The 24,020-nt window shown below is 50.8% G+C and overlaps 2 protein-coding genes across 17 annotated transcripts in view; one reads left to right on the top strand and one right to left on the bottom strand.

The window, feature by feature from the left end:
- SH2B3 (SH2B adaptor protein 3) overlaps positions 1-15,233 on the top strand; it is a 38,902-nt gene extending 23,669 nt beyond the window's left edge. The window contains exons 3-8 of one of the 4 annotated variants that reach the window (XM_061170039.1): positions 10,597-10,698; positions 10,781-10,872; positions 10,957-11,051; positions 11,151-11,365; positions 11,455-11,626; positions 11,762-15,233. In XM_061170039.1, coding sequence (XP_061026022.1) covers positions 10,597-10,698; positions 10,781-10,872; positions 10,957-11,051; positions 11,151-11,365; positions 11,455-11,626; positions 11,762-12,057 — 972 coding nt within the window. In that variant the 3' untranslated portion in view covers positions 12,058-15,233. Of the gene's footprint in view, positions 1-10,596; positions 10,699-10,780; positions 10,873-10,956; positions 11,366-11,454 lie in introns of all 4 variants that reach the window. The other 3 variants (XM_061170038.1, XM_061170037.1, XM_061170036.1) reach the window with 3 other exon arrangements.
- Positions 7,164-24,020, bottom strand: part of ATXN2 (ataxin 2) — a 128,367-nt gene continuing 111,510 nt past the window's right edge. For 6 of the 13 annotated variants that reach the window (XM_061170028.1, XM_061170029.1, XM_061170031.1 and 3 more), the window contains 4 exons: positions 20,704-20,849; positions 19,807-20,034; positions 17,400-17,568; positions 16,435-16,546 (listed from right to left, as the gene is read on the bottom strand). In XM_061170028.1, the coding sequence (XP_061026011.1) occupies positions 16,518-16,546; positions 17,400-17,568; positions 19,807-20,034; positions 20,704-20,849 (572 nt within the window). In that variant the 3' untranslated portion in view covers positions 16,435-16,517. Of the gene's footprint in view, positions 7,465-9,255; positions 9,455-9,479; positions 9,603-14,828; positions 14,898-15,648; positions 15,789-15,920; positions 16,547-17,399; positions 17,569-19,806; positions 20,035-20,703; positions 20,850-24,020 lie in introns of those variants that run through there. The other 7 variants (XR_009697385.1, XR_009697384.1, XR_009697388.1 and 4 more) reach the window with 7 other exon arrangements.

The following is a 24,020-nucleotide window of genomic DNA, read 5'->3' as shown; positions in this document are numbered from 1 at the left end:
TGTCTTGGTTTTATTTTTCACATTTAATTATTTAATCCAGCCAGCTTTTATTCTTTGTGGCTGGTGCAGTTTCCTGTTGTTTTTTGGTGTCAGTGAGATGCTGTGCGTCAAGGCGTATCACTAGACGTGGGCTAAGGATAATGACAACAGCTCACGACAGATTGAGCTTGGAAGGGTGGAGATTCCTGGGCTCTCACCCTGGTTTCCCTGTCAGCTCAGCCCGAGGCTCTGCTCAGCTGACTCTGAGCCTCGCTGGCGTCCCTGCAGCTCCTTGAGCCCCAGAGGCCCTCGCTTTCACCTCTTCTTCTGAATCATCATTCTTCGAAGGCAGGCGGTGGCCACCGTCGGGGCTTTTGGGGATCTTGGTGGTGACGAGACCCCCCCCCTCCCTCCGGTGCACTCCCCTACCGGAGGCCGGTGACAGAGGTTATTTGTTGTTTCTTAACCACATCTTTTTCCACTCTCACCAGGCGTGGAGGAGACACGGGGCCCAGGGTGCAGCTGAGGGCTGTGCTGCAGGGGCGAGGGGCTTCCCCCACCGGGCTGGCTCCGCAGAGGGGCCGGGAGGTGGGCCCGCCGCAAAAGGCCCTGGGGGGCCGGCCAGCTCCGGGACCCCTGGCCCTGTGAGACTCAGGTGCTCCTCTGCTTTCCCCTCAAGAGCACTGAGCACACCCTCCCGTGCAGCAGGAAAGCCTGGGGAGCAGTGCCAGGTTCGGGGCCGGGCGTGCCCCTTCCTGCTCGGGGCCTGGGCACGTGGCGGGGAGCCCGGTACGTGAGGCCCGGGGTGTCCTGGCACCGAGGTAGCTGGAGCAGCACCACAAGAGGAAGGCGTAGCCTGCGTGAAGGTGGACGGGGACGGGGTGCACGGGCCTTGCGGCTCCTCGGCCGCGTGGGGCAGGGCGGATTCCTGGCGGGATGCTGGGAGCAGGATGTGGTCGCTCAAGGCGTGGGCTGGCGGCAGCTGGTTTGCAGTCGGCGGGGGTCTGGGGGTGGGGGTGGGGTTCTGGCTGGGCCCCGACCCTGCTCCGGACCCCCGGTCGGCCCAGGCCCAAGTGCCAGCTCAGCGCTCCCAGACAGAGACACCGCTCTGTCCTCAAGACCGTCTCAGGCAGGGCAGCGGGTAATTGACGGAAGGGGAGTTGATGGAGGCTGGCTGCTGAGCAGCTCCAGGCCCTGTAAAGTGGTTGGTCCTAATTTGCCAAAGGTCTTGGCCAGGAGTGGTGCCCCGCGTGGAGGAAAGGTGTAGCGGGGAGAGGCCTAGGAGCTGTGGGCATGTGGCCCGGCTAGTGAGGGTGGTGGCACTGGCTCCTCTGTTCCCGCCTCTGCAAGGCCCCATCCCAGGACATGCCTCCCCAGGCCGGGCCATGTGGCCTGGACCACTGTCACCCTGAGGGGGGAGGCGAGGTCAGCTAGCGAAGGTGCCGGTGGGTCCGTAAGCTCCTTGGTTCGCCAGTTCATCCATGCCCGTGACGGGGTGCAGGGAGTGGGACTTCCAGGTGTGGTCCCTCTTAAGCCACGGACCCCCCCACCCGGCCGGCCTCAGAGCGGAAGTGCCTGCCCGTCTTCACAGCTGGGTCATCCACACTCAGCCACTCGGCGTGAACTAGGACACCCGCGTCTCAGGAGGGGTTTGCGTGGCTGTCAGGGGATCCCAGACTGGTTGTGTGTGTGTGTTCGGGGCTGTCTCTCTCTATGGGGGTCTCTGTCTCTGGGAGTTTGTCTCTGAGGGGATGGTTGCTCCAGCATCTGAGAGGGGCTTTGTGTCCCAGTCACTGTGATTGTGTGTGTGGGGGGTGGTCGCCATCTCTCTCAGAGGGGGCTTTGTGTCTGTGTCACTGAGAGTCTGTCTTTCAGACCTGTCGGGGTGGGGGGACTTTTACAGGCTTGAGGGGGAGCTCACTGCAGGTGGGGCTTCAGACGAGCCCCCAGCCCGTCTGTTTCAGCATCTCTGGCTGGCTACCCCTCCTACAGGGCCTCTCTGGGTCCGATAGTGGGGGGCGCAGGCCCCCACCCTCAGGCTTGGTCGCTCAGGGTGGGATCTGGGGCTGCCACCCAGAGGAGGGAGGCGAAATGATGGCGACTCGGAGCAGGGTGGTTATGTTTTGGGGGATGTCTCACCATGTCAGTATCGGCTCTGGAGAAGCTCTGCTTCTGGCATTGGCGGGCTCTCACTTGCCAGAAAGGGGAAGCTGACTTGATCCATGTGGCTTTTATGGAAGCTTCTCCCATCCCTTTCCTGTTCCCCCGCGGGGAGAGGGAGCTTGAGGCAACAGGGAGCAGACCAAGGGGGAGACCTGGGAGACTCCCGTGTACTCAGGGCGACAGGCAGGTTCACGTACAGAAGCCCTGGGGGTGCACTCCAACATCACCCCCATTTTACAGATGAGAAAACAAAAGCACAGAGAAGTGAAGTGATTTGCTCAGGCTCATGCGGAGAAAAAGCGGCTGAAGCAGGCACTCGAAGGGCCTGTGTGTGTGTGTGTGTTGCGGGGCTCTGGTTGGGGGCAGAGGAAGGAAGTGACCTGTGGCCGGTAGTTCCAACATTTGTTCAGCCCCTGGAACGGGCTCATTGCCTTCGGTTTGCCCCCTAGGGAGCCGGGGAACAAGGGGGTGAGATAACTCACCACACCCCCCGCATCTGCCCCTGCTCCCGAGACATGAGGGCTGGGGCCCCAGGCACCTAGCAGCTACTCACCCATCCATCTGACAAACCCTCTCCAAGTACCTCCTCTGGGCTGGACCCGGTGCTGGGCCCCAGCTGGGAACAAGGCCTGGTGCCCTGTCCCCACCCCCCGAGGAACTCCCAGGCAGGCGGTGGGGGCAGCTGCACCTTCAGGAAATTATGGCCAGGGCTGATAAGCCCCGTGCCGAGGGAGAGGCACAGGAATCGCACTGACCACGACTTGGTGATCAGAGAAGGCTCCCTGGAGGAGGGGAGGTTCTCTCTGCTGAGACCCGCAGTTTGGGTCAGTCCGGGTGGTGGGAGAGAACATGAGCTGGGAGGAACGGGCTGGATGGGGGCGGGTGGTGTGGGCTCTGGGGCTGGGCAGGCGAGGGTCCGAGTCCCAGCTCTTCTTGGCTTCTTTCTCCGTGGCTGGGGACAAGTGATTTTGCCTCTCAGGGTCCCCGTTCCTCCATCTGTAACACGAGCTTGATGTGTTCCGTGAGGTGTCCAGAGCCTTCCTCTCAGCCAGTCCTCTCCCCTGGCCGGCTTGAGCCTCTGGAGGCCCAAACCCGTGTCCTCCGTCCTCGCCCCGATCACCCTGCTTTGACGTATCCCTGCCACTCCTCCAGAGCCCTCGTGGCGATGGGCGGTCTGCAGTGGGGGCCATATCCTGGGCGCTACTTATCCCCAGCACTCACGATAACTTGGCAAACAAAGGGCCTGTGATGAATATTTGTATAGGAATGAAAGTGAGCATCTACAACCTACCAGGCACCGTGCTCGGTACCGGGGATGCCACAAGAACAAGTCCCCACAGAGCGCATTTCACCGGTTGATAAGTGCAGTGAAGGAAGTAAAGGGGTTCTGTGATGGTGACTCTGTGTATTTAGACACCTGGTCAGGGAGGGCCTTCCTGAGGAGGTGACCCTTGAGCTGAGACCTGAATCCGAGAGGAGCCCGATTTGTGAAAATGTGGGCAAACTGCCTTTCAGACAGAGGGAACAGCAGGTACAAAGGCCCCAAGGTGGGAGTGTGCTTGGTACATCGCAGGAACAGTGGAGGCCAGTGTGGCTGGATCGGAGTGAGTGAGAGGAACAGTAGATGAGACTGAGGAGGTAACAAGAACAAGGTCATGCAGCATCTCACGGGCCACGGTGAGGACCAGCAAGATGGGGCCCACAGGAGAGTTTTGAGCAGAGGAGGGGGATGGGAAGTAGCTGTATTCTGGATGTGTCTGGGAGTAGCAATGGCGGGACTGATGGACAGCAACTCAATTTTGATGCTGCCCATCTCGCAGGGGGTTCAGGGTGTCACCGTTTTCTGACGCCTCACGCTTAGTGGGGGCCCCCTGTGAGCGCCCCCTTTGCCCCCAGTCCGGCTGGTTCCAGAGCCCTTGCCCCAGCATCCACCATTCTGCCGCTGTGGGATGGACTGAGCCCTCCCTCCTCCAAGTCTCTTGTGCCTGGGGAAAGGGGGGCAGGGGAGGGAAGTGGGTGTGGCCCCCCTGCCCAGCCTTCCCCTCAGATGCCGTGGGTTCCAGACGCACCCAGGGCCCACGTTAAACACGGATGCCGGGCTGACTTCCAGAGGATCCAGGCCCGCTGGTTGTGCATCCTCTGTGTTGTGACCAGTCCCTCCGGGAGGTTTCTTAGCCTTGGCTCATTTGTGAAGTGGGGATAAAAACACCAGCCTCATGGGCTGTTGAGGGGGGTCATGGGAGGCACCCACCACTGTTCCTCAGACAGGTGCCCCAGAGCAGGATGGTCTCAAAGTATCACCATAGTTATGTCAAGGATTGCTCTCCACTCTGGAACAATGACCTTCCTACTTCTTTGGTCCTGGCACCTCCGTTCCTCAATATGATGCTCTTTTCTTTGAAATTTGAACTTTCTGGAAATGGTGCTGGCCTCTGAATTCAACAGTTCAAAGGCGTCCTGGATGGATAGCCCAGGCCCCAGTGCCTGGTACATAGTAGGTGCTCACTAAAGGGTGGTGTGAGGGGGTCTGTTAGTACCGTTTCTAGCCACAGCCAACTCCCCTACCATCTTGTGGATTTGGCTGTACTTTCTGGTCTCTGGATGTTAGCTCTTGCCGTACCCTTAGCCTCCAGTGCCTTTTCCTCCACCTTCTCCACTTTGGAGAGTGCTCAGCAAACATTTAAAGCCGCTAACTCTATGCCCTGCAGAGGACACAAAGATGGAAAGGGAGCAGGGAGGCCGCCTTGGGTTCATGGTCTTGTTGTGGAAAGATAGCTGTGAAAGCTGAAAGCTTCCTCAGGAGGGGCTGTTTGCTTCTGAGCAGATCAGGTATTCCTAAGACTGCATTCCTAAGGCCCTGTGCTCATCCCCACCTTGTGCCGTGTCCCCAGGGACCTTTCCATACCCTGCACACACTGTATTGCCAAATTCTCATGGAAGGTAGGGGCACTATTACCCCACCTTACAAAAGTGGAGACTGAGGCTAGGAGAGGTGAGTCACTTGTCCATGGAGGATGAGGCAGAGCTGGGACTCAAGCCAGGACTGTCTAATTCCCAAAAATCAGGATGGCAATGTTGCTTGCGGTGGTTGTGCAGACCCCAGAGAGGCTTCTGAGCAGGACACAGGGTGGCCAAAGTCTGGGGAACACATGGGTTCAGGTTCCTCTGCTTCAGGCCTTCTCAGAGCCTTTAATGGACTACTGTGCACGTGATTCTCCATGCACAAGAAGCTGCCTTCTCTTGGGGAATCCCTCTTTGCACTGGCTGCCAGGAAGCTCAGAATCAAATTGGTGGCAAGTGAAACTCTGGTCTGTGTTCTAGCAGTTGTCTCCCTTCCCACTCTGAGTATCCCTATAACCCGACTAAAATTTTTGGAACAAGACAGGGTATTTTCTTTCTCTCTTTTTTTTTTTTAAGGTTGTTTTGATACAGTCAGTAAGACATGATTAAGCCTTTCCCATAATGTTTTTTCGTCCATTTGTTCATTCATTCATCCATATAGGCAGTATCGATTCTGGGCTGTGGCCTGGGGTTGGGGGACTCAGTCATCCATGACTGGGATCTAGAATTTCTTCTGAGCCTTTAAGTTTTCAGCCCCCCATCGAAGACTGCACTCCCATCCTCCTCCTCCTGGAGTCTGCTTACCGTCCCCACGTTACCAAAGAGAAAACTGAGGCTGCCGTTAGTGCCACGCCCAAGATCCCAAAGGTAGTATAAGTGGTGGAGCTAGGGCTCGTCTAACCTTGCCTCCAGGCCACGGGGATGCTACCTTGAGGGCATGAGTGCCATGGCAGAGGAGTGTGGCTTGGACCTAGACCTTCAGCCGTACACTATGTCCTACTTCCTGTCCCACTGCTGCTCTTTATAGGACAGGAATGAGGGTCCCAAAACCCTGGGAGAGGCAAGACTGCTAAGGGGCTGGTGTGGCCTGGGGGATTCCAGATGGTGGTGGGAGGTCTCCCCTCAAGGCTTTCCCTTGAAGGATAAAGGCCCCTACAGTGGATGGAATAAGGCCATTGTGAGGGCTCAGCCTGCCCATACCATGGGACCCTCCGTGCCAGGCCCTTTACTGCTTGGGTGTGAATTGGATGTTGTCTTCCCCTCCAGCCTCCCACAGAGGCGGCGGGTAAGAGCGGGGTCTGGCCCAACTAGCTGGCCTGCTTCTGCCCAAGTATTTAATGTGAGCGTCAGCTGCCCACCTCCACAGCTCCACCTTAGAATAAGCCGACAGACTCCCACAGCCTCAAGGTCCCGTGGGGACCACCTCAGTGCGCCTTTGTGCTTCCCCACCTCAGGGCCTTTGCCAGGGTCATCCTGGCACCTGGGAAGCTCACTGCCTTCCCACCCGCCTGTCCTGGCCCTTACTGTTCCCTGCCTGTTGGGTGTCTGTCTGTCTGCCTTCTCTGGGAGCTCTCTCAGAAGCTCTGTGATCCTGTGTGTATTTTGTTCCTGCTGGGGCACCGGCACCTCTGCCGGGGTCTTGTGGGTATGAATGGCCATGAGTACACGGCAGAGCAGGGTACAGCCCAGTGCCCTGGAAGACTCTGGATGGGCCATCCCTGCCCCTGAGCACACAGGGAGTGGCAGCAGGTTTAGGGAAGGCAGGGCCTCCAGAGAAAGACCAGGTCTGGTCCCAGTCATCCTCTCATCCCCTCCAGGCAGATTCGAGGCCCAAAGGCCGCCCACCCCCGGCCCCCTGCCACGGGAGAAAGGAGTCCTTGGACAGTGGGAGCTGAGGCGGACCGGATGAACCCGCGGGCTAGGCAGAGCTGACCAAAACGCCCTCCAAAAGCACGAGAACAAACCTAGGGCCAGAATTTTGCTCTGTCTTATGTAGAAGCACGTGGAACTTCCCGCCATGTCCACTGAACAGACTAATTGTCCTTTCAGGGTTCACCCTACCCTCTGGCACCTTCATGTCCTTGATCTCTTCAAACCCAGAAGCACCTGAGTAGTTCATTGTGTGTATGCATAGTCACAGTGAAATACATTTTATTTTAGTATCAATTACATTCCATTACTTCCCTTTTATCTTACTTAGGGTATGTATGTAGGGAGGGAGGTTATATTATGTGTCAACTTCGTTGCAGGTAGAAAGGGAGCACATCACAAACAGGGTCTGTAAGGCTGGGAGGAAGCAGGTGTGTGCTCAGGGGAAGCTGTAGTACCGTACGTGACACAGGAGCACTGTAACGCTGCAGTCAACCCAAGCAGGCTTTTCCCATCTTGGCTGGCCTCAGACCCCAGCCTGGAAATTTAACAACAGCTGTTTATCAGGTATTTCTTTCACTTGCAATAGTTCACCCAATCACCATACCAACCCTGTGAAAAGAGAGGGACTATTAAATATTTCCACCATACATACATATGACAAAACTAAGGCATGGAGGGCTGAGTCGCTTGTCCAAGGTTATACAAGAAGGGTAGGGTCAAGTCTGAACCCTAGTGCCTAGAAGAATAAGAAAAATTAAAAAGCCTGGATAAAGTTAGTTAGCTCTAGAAACGCAAGCCCTACTGTGAGGACAGCGTCAGAGCTGGTCTACATCTTTGTCTTTGAGCTTCCTAGCAGCCAGAGCAAAGAAAGAAATGGATTACCACTGGAGGCCCAGTGGCCATTGGCTTTTTGGATGCTGGGAGCTAAGAAGGAGAAGACCAGCTCCCCAGGAGGGATGCTGCAGGACGTGGCGGGTGACAGTCTACTGCCTGTACTACAAACACTGGGATGGTCTGGTCATTTTGATCACCCAAGCAGTGTGGCTCTGAGGTGGGTCCAGAGAGCAGCTGCTGGCCTGGCTTGCTCTGCGCTGCAGGTGGAATAGAGGATGTGTGAGAGGAGGGGAACCTGAAGCCCCAAGTGTTCCTGCAGCTGCGGTTCGGGCTCGGCTCTCTCCACCACAGCTCAGTTCCACCACATTTTTCAGTCAGAAAGGCACCCACTGGTCCATCCACACAGTGACCAGCGCTCACAAGTCCTGCTCTGGACTGTCCAGCTAGGGCTGTGGCCATAGGTGGGGATGTCTGTCCCTGTGCTCTCAATTGCCCCTCCAATCTGGGCAGAGCCCCTGGCATTTCCCCCACCAGGCAGCATGGTAGGTTAGATGCACTGGCTCTGGTCCTTGGCAGGCTGGGGTTCAGCCCCCAGCTCAGCCTCTGGAGTTGTGTGAGCCTGGGCCACCGTGAAGACACCAAAGAACCCGTATCACGCTCAGCCAGCAGGCAGAGGGGAGCCAGGACGAGTTTGGCCACCATCTGTGCGGCCAGGGTTGGCTGTGGGGAGAGGAGGGGAATGCTCTCCTCACTGCCTGTCAGGTCAGCGGTTCCTCAGCTGCTGGGGGTGAAGCTGGCGTGGAGGGCCCCACTTTCAGAGTGAAACCAGGCTCTGCCAGTAATCTTGGCACTCACACTGGGGGCAAGGCCCAGGGCCCAGGGCGGAACTGAAAGGGAGGCGAGGCCTGTTACCCTCTCGGCCTGGCCTGCTTCCTCCCAGTGATGCTGAGGGCCCAGAGCCAGTGGGGAGGCTGGGGGTCCAGGCAGGGCCAACTGCAAAAGCAAGAGAAGGAAGGAGCCCTCTGCACCTAACCCGTTTTGCAGACGGGAAATAGAGACAGAGGGGCTGGCTGACAGTGAAAGCTGCTGGGAGAGCAGAGGCCCTGCTTCCCACGCGCTCCAGCATGTCCAGTGCTTGTGTAGGTGCCAAGCGAGGCTCCCAGGCTGAGGAACTCGGTCGTGGGGGACATACAAGAACTTGAAGGGTGAAGATGCCCTGGCTGGTGCTGGTCACTTAGGGCTGGGATTTACTAGTTGTGCAACCTCTCTGAGCTTGTTCCCAGAGTTGTTCTCCCCAGACTGCTGTGTCCAACCACCAGGGCAGGACTGGCAGCTCCAAGACCTTCTGGGGGTGGGACTGGACCAGGAAGAGCCCCAGTTTGACCAACCCTCTCCTGCCAGGCTGCCCAGTCCTGGGGTCACCATCCTTCTATCAGAACCCTGGCACCTGTGTGTCTGAAGCATGGTTAAGCGTATGGCTTTGAGGATTGACTCTTGCACCACCTTTTGAAAAGTCAGCCCATCATGGAGGTCAGGTCCGCCAAAGCCACTGTGCCTGGAACTCACCTTTGCTCCTGCCTCTTGTCTCCTCCTCCCCAGCCGGTACTGCCTTGGTGGGAGCTGTGGTATTTCCAGGTGCGCCTTGCTGTCTGTCTCCTGGCTCTTAGGAAAAGCTGCTGGAGGGAGGAGGGCCCAGTTGGGTCTCCTCTGTCCATTCCCCACATCTTGCTCCTTCCCCCACACTCTTATCTTCTTTCGGCCTCTGCTGGAAGCAGCCATCGATCATCTCATGACCCCAGAGAAACAATCTTACCAGTTTTATCACAGGAGGAAGTGGAGGAGATGGGGGCACTGAAGGGGTGATCTCCTTTCCGAGAAAACGATGAGAGCTCCTGGGCCCTGGGAACAAACATCTGCAGGGTCAGCCAGGTTCAGTAAGGACCCTTTTGCTGGCAAAAGGGTAGGGGGTCATCTCCCACCCACTCTGAACCCCACGTGTGTTCAATGTCATGGGAGACTGCTGGGCCCCAGGTTTTGTGTGGGTTTCTGGCTGGCTGTAATTGAGGCCAGCCATGCCAGGCTTTGCCCCTTTGGGCACATTGGCAAAAGAGCCCCAAGAGCCCATAGCTAAGCTACTCTGCCAACCCCCTCCTTGTCCTAAGACTTGAAGGCAGGACAGATTAGCTAGGTGTGGGAATTTGAGGTTCTAAGTAGGCTGTATGCTTTGGATAAGGGTTCACAACCTGATCGCCACTTCCTCAGGCAAATGACTTTACTTCCAAGATTTGAGTTTCTTCTTTTTAAGATGTGGTGGTAGTATCTGCTTCCTAAGGCTGCTGTTAGGCTGGGAGAGACCCGTACTGGTGGGGAGCCAATGGAGGGGAGGAGCGGAGCTAAAGGTATGATAAAGTCCTGGGCCCCCAGGCAGAGTCAGCCAGCACCACAGAGGGAACTTGGGTTGGATACCCTCACGTCCCCTCTCTGGGTTTACTGCGATGAGGCGGCCAGCAGCCACTGTGACTGGCCAGGGTTGGGGGGTTTTGCTCCACCAGTGGGAAGAGAAACAGGCGTCAGCCAACAGACACGTCAGAGCTGGAATGTCCACAGGTCCAGGTGAAGCAGAGATTGGCCCTTAGGCCACATCGGGTGCTGGGGAGCTCTGTGTGTGTGTGTGGGGGTGGGGTGGGGCGGGTCGGGGGAGATGGTGCTGTGGCTACAGAGGGCCCCCCGCAGGCTCCAGAAAGGCAGAATGCTAGAACCCACTCCAGGCTTGGGGTGCCTGCTCAGCAGCACCACGAGCATGCACTCAGCAAGCTAGCCCCTGGGGAGACTGTGGAAAAGAGCAGAGGTCTGGGTGGGTGAAGGGCCATCAGGGACAGGCCTTGAACGTCTGCCTTGGTCTCCTAGAGTTCAAAGCCCAAGCTACAAGCAGCCTGCTCCAGCATCCAGGAGATTCGGCGATGCACACGTCTCGAGATGCCTGACAACCTCTACACCTTTGTGCTGAAGGTGAGTGACAGCTTTCCACACCCGGGAGGAATAGACACAGACCTCAGGGATCCCACACAGCTCTCCCCTTCCTCCCTGCCAGGTGAAGGATCGGACAGACATCATCTTTGAGGTGGGAGATGAGCAGCAGCTGAATTCATGGATGGCTGAGCTCCGGGAGTGCGCAGGCCAAGGGTGAGACCCTAGGGCCCCACTCCTGGCACAGCTTTTACTGCTCCTCCTGACCTACCCAGATTCTTAACCCCAACCCTTCTCCAGCAGACTCAGCACAGACCCCGAGATGCATATTCCCTCAGCCTTAGAGCCCGGCACATCTAACTCTCCAAGGGGAAGCACAGATTCCTTGAACCAAGGTGAGGGGTCAGGGCCTTTGTCCTCCGGTATGTCAGAACTCAGCCCAGGACATAAGGCACACACAAAGGATCATCATCACCCATCTCCTTCTCTATCAGGTGCTTCTCCTGGGGGTTTGCTGGATCCAGCCTGCCAGAAAACAGATCACTTCCTGTCCTGCTACCCCTGGTTCCATGGCCCCATCTCCCGAGTGAAGGCAGCTCAGCTGGTTCAGCTGCAGGGTCCTGACGCTCACGGAGTGTTCCTGGTACGGCAGAGTGAGACTCGGCGTGGGGAGTACGTGCTCACGTTCAACTTCCAGGGCATAGCCAAGGTATGGGGCAAGGCAGGTGGGCTGCACCCTGGCCAGGTTCAAGGCCCTTAGGGGCCAATGCCTGAGCCTACCGTCCTCCTCTCCTGCAGCACCTGCGCCTGTCACTGACCGAGCGGGGCCAGTGCCGCGTGCAACACCTCCACTTCCCCTCGGTCGTGGACATGCTCCACCACTTCCAGCGCTCACCCATCCCACTCGAGTGCGGGGCTGCCTGTGACGTCCGGCTGTCCAGCTATGTGGTAGTCGTCTCCCAGCCGCCAGGTGTGACCCTAATGCCCCTTGATAAAGGGGGTGGTGGCACTGGGAACCAAGACCTCGTGTTGTGTCCTTCCAACACTTGCCTCCACCCCGTTAAGACTGACAGTGTGGTCTCTCTCTTGGTCACTTGTCCCCCAGGTTCCTCCAACACTGTCCTGTTCCCTTTCTCCCTCTCTCGCTGGGATTCAGAGCTGGGCCTTCCCCACCTTAGCGCTTCTGGCTGTCCACGGTGGCTCGGCCCAGAGGGTCTCCCAGGCCGGTCCTCACCCCCAGAGCAGATCTTCCACCTGGTGCCTTCGCCTGAGGAACTGGCCAACAGCCTGCGGCACCTGGAGCCCGAGCCCACCAGTCGAGCCCGGGACTCGGACTATGAAATGGACTCCTCCTCCCGGAGCCACCTGCGGGCCATAGACAATCAGTACACGCCTCTCTGACAGGCCTCCCAGAGGCCCCCGAGGAGCACAAGCAAGCAGAGATGTGAACTTCTGAACGTAACTTTCTTTCCTTCCTTCCAGAGAGAGATTTAAGGGACACTGTTAACTGTTCATTCCAGTTTGGATGTGACCCTTCAATTAGGCCTGTTAAAGGGCCTCCTAGAAGTTCCATTCTCACCTGGCTTTCTCCTTATTGTTTACAGATGTAGTTCTTGTTCGTGGATGTCGCCAGCTCCTGCCCGGGGTCCCTAGGACCAGGCCCCATCACTCTTAGAGGGGGCGGTGGGGTGAGGGCCAGAGTTGGCAGTGGAAACTTGTTCTCTTTTTCACTGACACTGTCCCAGCTGGCAGACTTTCTACTTGGGGAGGGGGGAGGGGGGCCCATCAGGGAGCCCAAAACACTAACAAGCCCTGGATTCTCCTGTGGTTTTTCCCGTTATAGCTTCAGTCCACGTGGTGGGTCTGCTGTACCCAAGCCACAGGTGACCACACCTATCCTGCTTCGACTCTCAACTTTAGGACAAAGTTCTGGCAGATGGACAAGCTAAAGGTCAAAAATGATTTTAAACATTTTTACCTCAGATTAATTTTTCAAACGATTCAGGTTTCAAAATTAAACCACTGCTTATTTCATTGCACTGTTTGAACTAATACCCATGCGATTTTTGTAGTCAGAGACAGCTATGCAAATCCTACTTGACCAGTTCCTGGTTCGAGCCAGCATGCCTGGCTTCCTTGTCTATTGCATCCTCAGGACAGTCACCTGTTGCTGAGGAGCCACTGTCCTTCCTAAATGTAGAGAAGTGAAGTGTGTCACCCTTTCAGGGAAATTCAGGCAATTACTGAAATAGGAGGGTGGCAAGGAACAATACCACCCTGGTGCCTTATGAATAAAAAACTGGATTCTGGTTTACAGCAGCTTTATGGTGAGAGTTAAACTGAGGGGTAAGGGAGGGGCAAGCAAAAAGGAAAAAAGGGCTGCTGGGCCCTTTCTAGTAAATCCTTCACCAACGGGGCTGGCTTAGAGCCTCCAAGTGTCTAAAGGCTTATTAAATTATCCCACAAGGTTTTAGGCTCATTCTTGAGCCAAAATGGAAGCTAGGAATCTGGTGCCACAGCTAATGAGAAACTCCTTTAATAGCCCACAATCAGTGTTCTGTTCCAGCAGTAACCACTGCTTCATCTGATGAAGCATGTGTGTGCATGTATACATAGGCACACATAACCTCTACCATGCAGGGAGGTCCTGCAGTCAAATCTCCATCTGTACTTGCCTTTCACAAGTGATACAATTCATAGGGGGCTGGCTCCTCCCAGAACTTTCATGCAGAGGCTCAGAAACAAGGGAGGCAGTGACCGAGTGGAGTCAGCTGCTTCTGGGTGCGAGCAGAGCCGTTCAATATAGCCGCTGGGCTCATCGAAGTGGCTTCTAGGAAACTGGGACTTCAGCACAGCTTAACATTTATAGATACATCAGTCAAAAGCTAAAATTAAACCTTGGCCTAAACTAACTACTTGCCTGCCTTATCTGGGGTGAGGCGTGTGTCTGTTCCCTCCAGCCATTCTCTGTACTCCAAGAGGTCAGAGGTCAGACTTTGGGAGGGGCAGGGAGGCCAGGAGCCACCTCTCTTCCACTTTTAAAACCAACACTCCTGGGACTTCCCTGGTGGTCCAGTGGTAGGACTCCGTGCTTCCCCTGTAGGGGGGTGTGGGTTCCATCCCTGGTCAGGGAACTGAGATCCTGCAAGCTGTGTGGCATGCCCCTCCCCCCACCTTATATATACAGATAAAACCAACAGTCCTGGGTGTTTTCACAGACGGTAAAGCATAACCAACCCTGATCTAGAGTTATGGTCTATTTCTAAGGGCCACATTTTCTACACATCAAGCAGGTCTGATTAATGAATGCTAAGCAAAGTGTAGACCAGGAGTTAAGCACTGTTTTGGATTTCTCTTTTACAAGAGAAAGCTCATCATAGAAAGTCAATGCTGACAAGTCACTGGTACAGATTTTCCCTTTTCTGCACAGGAAAGGGGCCAAGCAGACAATGAACCAAACAAGTAAGTTCCCTCCCTCCAACCAGAAGGGTAAACAAACATCTGGGATATGATATCCACAAGCCAGGGGCACTCACTTCTTAACAGTCTCTCAACATACAATTCTCAGGTAGTGCCAAAAGGCAAGCCAGGCACAGCAAGCCAGCAGCTCTGACCGACTGGCTACAAAGTACAAGCTCAGAATCTGTGACAGAGTCACCCACTTCCAGACTGCTTCAGTATAAAATGTTCACGAAAAACATTTCTTTACTAAATGTGTCTGAGTTACCAGGACAGCTCAAATACATTCCGACAAAAAGGCCCCTCATGGCCTGGGAAGAAGCGACACTAAGTCAATGCCTTTTCTTTCTGCTAGAGCAGGTTGAGCTGGAGGAACGGGAGCAGTGGGTCCCTGGGCTTGATGCCGTCACAGGCAGTGAGGCAGCAACCCTGACGGCTGCAGCCAGCCCACCGCAGTCATAGCACATTCCACCACCCTCTTTCCAGCCTCAATGTGACCACTGCTGGCGGCAAGAGGCCAAGCCAGCAGCCTCTACTGAGAGCCAGACTCTGAGTGCCAGTTGGACAGTAAGCATCACAAGCCCTCCAGTTGTCTCTAATTACAGACAACAAGGATGGCTTAACTGCTCCCAGCATCACCACTTCCTTCGCCTGACTTCAATGAACTTTTACAAACTAACAGTCACCAGCACCAAAGAATTAAGTCAACTAACCTGCCTTGAATTTTAGACCAGCAATCCATATGGCTTTATCTGGTATAAATCTTCTGCCTTTGATCATTTCTGGACCGTGTAGGAGAAAGGAATAGCAATCATTAAAATCTTAAACCAGAAAACACTATTTTTACATAACAGTTTCTTAACTTAAAATCAAGGCCTTGAACCCGTCCCTGAGGGTTGCCTTAGATTCCTTTATGCTATTATTCAGGGCTAAGTCTGTTATCACAAATGTCATGTGAGCGCTAACATCTCCCACAGGCTAGAGGAACTTGATAGTTTATTATCCACTGACTCTTAACAAGGACACGTCTGACATCCAGTGTTTAGCGGAATAAGCAGCACATTGTAATGACAACACAGAAAATGGATTCATCTTGTATCATTATAGGCAGAAGGTATTTGGCAAATTTTAATGTATTGTTTATGTACTGTATAAGTAACTTATTCTTGAAGAATGCAAATTTTGCTAAAATGTACAAATTGCTACATGTGAATTAAAACAAAGTTTTCAGAATCTTGATTTGGTACCACAGTATTTAAAGGCTCTATCTATCTATTATGACTATAGTCTCTGCAAAACACTTGCTTTTCCTGTTTGTCCTCCTCCCACAAACTGAAGACATTAACAAATGCTTAGGGGTCTACAGGAGTACGCTATTTTGTACATCGCTGCATCTTTTCAGCCCTCTGGATTTCTTTATTACAGGTGTGTGTGTGTCTCCTGCCCCCTACTGGTAAAACAGACAGATGCCTGAATCAGGACAACTTCTGACTAACTCATTTGGGTTCAGGAGATATTAAAAAGGAAGCTTACAGAATCAGCGTCAGGGTGAGGATGTGGACTTTCGGCACTGCCCAACTCTGGCCGGCCTTCCTCCTTCTGAAGCAGACCTCTAGCCACCAAAGAGAACATCTCTCAGTCTTGTCTTTTTCTAGAGATACCTTGAACCAGAACTAAAGGTGAAGAAGAAAAATCATTTGACAGCTAACCTTCGAGGGTATTAAGATAGCAGAGTCAGCCCTCCTGCCCTGATATTCAGTATCCTATAATGGAAATAGCTCATACAAACACACATTAACTTGATATCAGTTTTTAAAACTTTTTTTATTTTTTGATTTTTTTAAAGTTTTTATTTTATATTATCTACAAAGTAAAAGTTTTTTTTCCCTTAACTTAAAACTTGAACCACTGTAGACAGTGATTACTTCATCAAACTTGATTTATAAATAATAATCCGTCAGTTTGACGGTAAGAATTTACTGAACCTTTGTCAAGTTTAGTAAAAGGGCGTTCCAAGTCTTGATTTTTTTTTTTTTTTTAAAGCAGTAATAGCAGCAAGAATCACTCTTGTTACTTCTTTTGCTAGCTGATGTGTTCATGACTTTCAAGGGTCATTAAAAAATAAATAACTTCCAGTTTCAGCAAGCAGAGCTGGGGTACTTGCGGGACTTGGAAACAGCGTATGGAATTATGGAACAGCCCACAAGTTCCTAAATGCCTCTACTCGGTCCAAATATCTTCCACTGCAAGTGAACTGTTAGCATTCCTATTGGATGTTACAAGAAATCAACATATATTTTTTAAAAACAAAATAAATGAAATTCTAGTTTTCTGTGCTTCCAGTTGGTAGAAGCAGTAGAAGGGAGGAGGGAATTTGGCCTTTCGGTTCCTCCAGGGCAGCCTTACAACTGCTGTTGGTGGTGGGCTTGTACTGTAAAAAAGAAAAGTGAATATTTAAACAGAAAACTGGCAACACCGCACATTAGCCTAGTGTCTCTGCAGCACATGTCTGTAAGCTATCCTTGTGCTACCTGAACAAGACTCAAAATTTAATTCACTCTTTACCCTTCCCACCCCCCGCATCTGTACCAAAAGGGGGAGAAGGTAGGTGGTGGGTAGAAACAAACCAGTCAGACATAAAACCATTTCAGATAAAACTCCCAGAAGAGTTGTTGCTCATGGGGTACAAAAAAGGCCTTAACATATCCCCTCCCCAAATAATAGCCAAGCACCAGTACTGCTTTCAGAATAACAGGTTAGACTGTGAAATATCGCCATGGCCACCATCAAGTATTAGAGCACAATCACGGGGCATTCTCTACCTGTCAGGGCATAGACTGGAGCTAATACTATACTCAAAACCAATCCATACACAGCACTTTCTCATCAGTAGTAGTCTCCAGAGCTACAATCAAACTCTGCCATGGTAGTAACCCCCCATGTGTCAGACTGTTGGGACTCAGAAAGGAAAACACTGCCCTGTCCAACCTATCATAACAAGGAAGGCCAACTGAGTCCTAAGCATGCATCAGCTACACGGAATGCTGCTGCTGCTGCTTCTCATCAAGCCAAATCCTTTATACCATGAGAACACACACAGACTAGGCTCCCGGAAGCCTCAGGCCCTGACACTGAACTGATCATCACAGTCCCTACTGTGTACACTCTGACGGGCTTGCTAGTTCTCAGATGCGGGGCTTGAAGCGCTGGCCCTGCCTGCCATTCGACCTGTGCGAGCAGAATGCTTTGGGGTGCCCGGCGGCCCCTGCACACACACGCCTCACCTGAAGGGTGCGTCATATAGGGGAAATGCGCTGTTGTCGAGACTGGAATGGGCTGTAGTGCACTTTGAGCGAGGGCGGCCTGGGGACCGCCGGGTGGCTGTGTCGTCATTAGCATCATTGGCGCATGGGCAGTTGGATGAGAAGGAACCATTCCTGACTGTACATGAGCCTGAAACAGAGAGCTCTTTTACGCATACAGGCAACATCTCCAGCTTAAACAACATGTCAACTGTGTCCCTTTCACTGGGTTGGGGCTCTCAGGAAAGGGCAACAGTGGGCCCTCAGGGCCCTTTCTTTCCTCTGGGGACATTCCCTAGTGGATCCCTCAGTTGACCTATAGACATGCTTCACCCTTTGGCAGATCCTGCAAGGCTGAGGGAGCAGGCACCCAGCGAGCCTGGGTAAAAGTCAGGGCTCCAGTGTCCTAGCCTTCAACATTTCTGAGGACTGGATTCTATGTATGGGGCAAGGTCTTCACAAAGATCCCTGATCCAAGCGCAGCTTTCTCAAATTAATAGGAGGCTACCTGCAATGATGCTTTAGACTCTGGCTTCCATGTGGGGCCTGAATAGTTTTACAGGTAACATCTCTTTCAAGTAAGAAAGCAGATTATTACATTATAAGCAGGGACTGTTAACTTCTGTTCTAGGTTCTCTTTGCCTTTCCCCCTCTGCTTCTTGCCTGCTCACCAGCACACCTCAGTGAACAATGAGTCAAGGCAGTGAGAAAAGACTCAGGCCCCTTTGCTCTGCTGAAAGATACGCCGATAGGGCAGCAGCAGGAGCTGCAGTGAATGGCTCCAGTGAGGTGGGAAGGGGTAATCTAAAATTATCTGGTCCAGCCCAGTGTCTCTCTGTACCAGGTGATAGTGAGTTCAACCTGGTCTCACTGTCAAGCTGGAAAGGTTTTACTCAGCCCAAATAGCTGGATCGCAGCTCTGCAGGGATTTGGCAGAGCCAGGAAGAGCCCTCGTTTCCTGCCTCCCATGCTGTGCACTGTTCTAGACCAGGATAAGCCTTGAATGAAATGCTGTTTTGACTCTTACATGTTCAAAGGGACCCAGGGCATATCTGGGCTTCCCTGCAAATATTAACCTTTTTGCTCTTTCAGCACAAAAGCACAAAAGTGAGGTTTTAGGAACCCCAACTTACATGTAAATTCACATACCTACTTAGCCACCAGCCTCTGCTAGACATCTACAGGCCCCCTGGTCTCATGAAGCTCCTGGTTCAGCCAAACCATGCTGCCCCACACCTGACCAAACCGGCTCCCCTCCCCACCATCAAAAGCAAATCATCCACTGCAGTGCGCCACACTACAGAACCTACACGTTTGCTGGGGAGAATGCCCAAACTTCCCAGAGCTGTGGAACGCTAGTTACAAGGCCGCCTCCTGAGAGTCAGCTCCAACTGAGCACCATCTCCAGCCCCACCACACCAGAGCCTCAGTGGTGCACTGCTTGACATGAAACAGAGTTCAGTGAGGCAGTCTAACTGAGACCCAGAAGAGAGTTCTGTTATGAAAGCAGCAAAAAGAGACAACAAATACAGCCGATTCACCCTTAACAGCTCCAGGGAGGGCCTAAAAGGACAGTGTTGGAGCCCAACTTCGGTGCAACTCCTTCTCCTCATTAAGACAATCCAAATTGGCCCTGGATTGCATTGGACTTTTGTCAGCAGCTGATGCAGAAAGCAACCACACCTTTCAACCTTTAGAAGCTTATGCTGGAGGTGAGCTCCAAAGGGCTTCCAGGGCTGCTCTTTAAGAAAAATGGGAACACCTGGGTGCTTCCAGCTTCAAGTTACACTGCACGAACGTACAAGGCCAAGCCCTTTCAAGAAGTACAACATATGGTCAAAGCGGATGTAGGAACAGCCAGGGAAAACAAGTACAGATTAGGAACTCATGGGACTAACATTCAAGTGGTCAGGCCCAGTGTAGTCACCTCAGAGTTGAGAATTTGTGAAATCCCATCCTCCTTGCCAGACCTGTGTGTGTGTGTGTGTGTGTGTGTGTGTGTGTGTGTGAGTGTGTGTATGTGTGTGTGTTGGGGGGGGAGAATATATATATGTATACGTATATATAGCAATGAAGCTATATAAACATAGCAAAGCAGATACAGCAAGGAAAGAATTAGGTTGCATTCCAGAGTCAAAGATATTTTTAAGGTCTCAGTTGGGAAACGTTAAAAGACTGACCAATCAGCAACTTCACTGATCCCATTACAAAACCACACAAACATTCATTTAGGGCCAGATCACATGTATTTGAGTGGAAAAAAGGAGACAAGCAAATGGCATCACACACAGGGGTTCCTGGCTTGAAGAGCACCTGGCTCTTTGCTGCTTATCTGACCACCTTCATTTCCTACTTGGTCTTCACAGAAAGTTGGCTAAAGCGGGTTTACCTGAGGTACATGGGCCATGTGGGGTGGATTGGTATAAGCCGGCTGAACATGAGAAGGATGAATCGTAAAGACGGTCTGTTGTGCTGTTGGGAAACTATTCTGCGGCGACTGTGTATTGGAGGCAGGTGTCATGGAAGGTGGGGTTGGTGCGAGCCCCGCATGGTAAATGGCTGACTGCTGCTGTGGACTGGCCAGATGGAGAGCCTGGGCGGCCTGGTGCTGATGGTGCTGCAAAGTAACAGGAAAGAATTGAGAAAATCTTCTTTAAGGAAGAGCAGTTTAAGGGTCACACACAAAGCTGAGTTTTGCATATGACAACAGGCTCCCTCTGGGCCTATCTAAGATGAGGGGCAATGGCAGGTACCAGAGAATATACAGGGAGTAGAAGCAGGGCTGGGGTGGGGGGTGCCTCCTGTTCACAAACATTCCTGTCTGGGCTGCAAGCCTGATTCTCAGCCTACAAGCCCTCAACCAGCAGTGGTAAAACAGGACTACTGCTTCAGGGGCCTGACAGATGTCAAAGAGCTCCTTAAGCACCTTCTTAACAAACATAATTAAAGAAGCTAATAGGAAAAAACAAAAACAACAAACACCCTCCTCATGTAAACATTAGAAATGAGATTTTTAAAAGTCCCAAGCCAATTCCTTACTTTATGTTAGATTTTTCAATATTGGTTAAGTTTCCAGAACTTACCCCATCACCTTATTCTCAATATGTACCTTAAGGTGATTTAAACCTGGGGGCACAGCCTGCAGAGCTGTACACTGGCTCCATGAGGCAGGGCTGCTCGGTGTTTTGATCACGTGGTACCTAGCATCTTGCCTGGCACTGAAGAAAACACTCAATAAATAGAACGATGAAGCAATTCTGGTGAAGGCCTCTCAGTGCCTCCTTACCTGAACAGGACTGGGTGCAGGATGGCTTCCACCATGTTGGCTTTGCTGCTGTCCAGTGGGAGTAGCTGAAGGCTGAGGATGTGGAGTATGAGGGTGCAAGGTAGCATTAGGGTGCGCATACTGCTGAGCAAGGGAGCCAGTGGAAACTAAAGTGAAAGGAAAAGAAATGTGTATAATTGACAGGTGTCATGCTCTTAATCGCTCCTCTATGCCTCATCAACTTTCAGCTCATCCACAGTCTTCTTGATGCTCAATGCCTAACCAATCTCTATATTTGACTCCATTTAAACCACCCGCTTCTTAAAAAAATGGGAAGTTACTGCTTAACAGTCAGACTAGCATTTTATTCATATAACATAGCTGTACACATTATATCAAAATCTAATTAGTTTAAATTTACTTCTAAAACAGTCACTAGGTTTCCTGAAAAGGCAACTTAAAAGCATAGACAGAAACAATTCAAACAATCCCCTCTCTGCGACCTGTCTCTGTCTCTCTGTCTCTCTCTCTCTTACACACACACATTTAGCTCAAGGCCATCATCTGGCTAACCTCACCATGCTACTGCCCTGGACCTGATGCAGTATCCCGTGGGCACAGACTATACCAGGGCTGTAGTAAGGGGCTGGATAAGGTGTGTGGCAAGGTCAGGGCTCTATCTTCAGGGCCAAATGACCACAATCTCTCTCAGCTGATCATAGAAGCCACTCTGCCACTCAGTTCATTCTCTGGGCCTCCCTGCTCAAGATCTCTCACCTTTGCTTTATAAAATCTAGTATATGGGATTACCTAAACTATGTAGAAAAACGAATTCCCTTCAAAGCATCCTAGCCTTTAAAAAGAATTTTACTAGCTAGAGTAACCTCAAAGGAAATACGATGAGCTAGTTTAAATAAAAATGTGTTCATTATAGCTAAGAACCCAAAGCCAATTCTTTGTGAATCTCAGCACAGACCATACCTTGGCACAAAACAGGGAGATGAGGTATAAATTCATTTGTTCATGTCATCCCCAAACAGCAATTTGAGAATCAAAAGCACAAGATGGGTTCATTGCTTCCAGTGATTACTGATAGCACACTGATACAAATCTAACCATGATGTGGCAATGAGCTGAGGACAATGTTCTCAAGATGTATCTCCTCTTGGAAGTCAATGTGTCAATTCCAGAATAGTTCTTCACATTCTTCGTATGCTGCTACATATAGGGGACTGATGGGGAGAAGCAAACACTGCTTTGGGATCAGGTACCCTAACAACAGCAGTCTAACAGGCTGGCTGCTGAGAGTTACCAGCATAGATGACTCTGGATGCGTCCAATGTAAATGTTATGCAGAGGGTTAGGCACAGGAAACAATTCTATAATGCTTGACATTGTAGGGCCAAGGACCAACATTCCAGCCCAACTGGTCATCTCCTCAACTGTATATGTATCCTTTAAAGAGAGAAGGGTGAGGCAAAGAGCAGTGCTAGCATCACCTGTGCATCCACTGCCAACACCACAGTGGGCATCTATACTAAGTTAACTTCCAGATTAGATTAAACAAAGCATTTTTGTTTATACACTGGGAAAATCCCCTAGCTGTAACAGTTAACATACACTGCAACATATTAACAAGGAAAACTGGCAACGTATTCTTTGGGTGTTTTTCAAGAAGTCAGTGACAGTTTTCTGGGACATGGGAAAAATAATGTGCTAACAGCTTTCTTGAGTTTCACAGTCCCATGAATCTATGAAAGTAGTCAGTGTCTTTTTTTCTAATTCATTGGCTTATTAAAAGGCCATTCTTCACCATCATATTCATTAAGTTAAGCTTCTGACCCCCAAAACTGTCTGGGCACTGACTTAGTCTAAAAGACTTGAGATAAATTTTGAACCCTTGTTCTTGTAAAAATCTTACACTTATTTTTCAAATTTATTTTTAAATAATTGGAACAGCTACATGTAGCTAGTGGCTACTGATTGGACATCATTATTTGTAGCACATTTCCTTCATCACAGAAAGTTTTATTGAATAGTGATATCTAGAGTCATTCATGCTCCCTTATTTTCAAGCCACTTGCATTAAAATCCTCCCTACTATAAATTCTTAAATGTTTCATTTGTAACAGTTCTAATCTGTCTGGGGGAATGCAATTCCCGAATCCAAATTCTATTTATGAGGTTTCATAGAGTACAGAATCTCAGAGTTTCTATTTATTTAACCTTATTTATTCAAGAAACTTTTGTACCAAAAAGTTTTAAATTTCATTTTTAATTACCTTTTAAGCAAAGTATTAAGGAAATAAAAAGTAACAATAATCAACTCTAGCTGGGTGCTATTTTATTAATATTCATACATAAAAAAGCATGGCCATCACAAAGAGAATAATTACACCCATGAAGTCTCATAATTAAGTTATTCATCAATTAGAAAAATGTTAAAATCTTGAAATTATTTGGAGAGAATTAAAGATGGAAGTATTTTTTACTATGCATTTAAAAAAGGCATCTCTGTGATAGTTTACCAATACTGAAAGGCTATAAGATAGAGTATTCTAATCTGTATGTCATTTGCATTCATAGCATAAATACTTCAAGTAATCCAAGCTGAATGCATCTACATAGGCTTTTGTTTAAAAAAACCATCCTTTCCCTATCTGAACACCAATAAACTGCAATGCATTATAAAAAAAATTAAGCAGATTTAAACAGACATCATAGGCTAACAAATAAAATGTGAGGATGTTTGATTAGAAATATCTTCCTTTGTTCATCATCTTGCTTAAAGATGTTTGCTAAGCAAGTACCTTACCCAGGAATTCTTTTCCTCCTTCAAATATGAAACTTGAGTAGCTAATTGGGGAAAATGTGGAACTTATACACTTTAATAGTAAAAACAACAAAAATATACTTTGGTTCCTTGAAAGGCCAGTTAAGAAGGAGACAAAGACAAGTAGGATAAGAGGGAAATTAAAAGGCTGAGGGGCAGGGGGGAAGGCTGGAAGAGTGGAGGGGGGAGAGAGAGATAAGAGAAAGGAACGAAGATAGAGTAAATGAGGGGAAAAATCTAAGAGAATTAGGGAAAGGGAGAAGTGGAGCGTGAAAGGCAGTAAATTCTGGGCTTTCCTGAGCTAAGCCTATCATTTAACTGCTTTTATTATACATGCTCATTAGCTAAAGATTCCAGAGAGGTTAAAAATAAAGTGATTTTTCTTCCAAATTCTGATTTAGCTATCCATCAGTTAAACTTCTATTTATAAAACCTAAGTTGCCTTCATGAAACCTGGATTAGTTCAAGCTAATCAAAGAAATAACAATTTTTTGGGCCAGACCCA

Source organism: Eubalaena glacialis, chromosome 15 (genome assembly GCF_028564815.1).
Source record: "Eubalaena glacialis isolate mEubGla1 chromosome 15, mEubGla1.1.hap2.+ XY, whole genome shotgun sequence".
NCBI lineage: Eukaryota > Metazoa > Chordata > Mammalia > Artiodactyla > Balaenidae > Eubalaena > Eubalaena glacialis.
The sequence above is the reverse complement of the archived record's forward strand: the minus strand, read 5'-3'. Positions and strand labels throughout refer to the sequence as shown.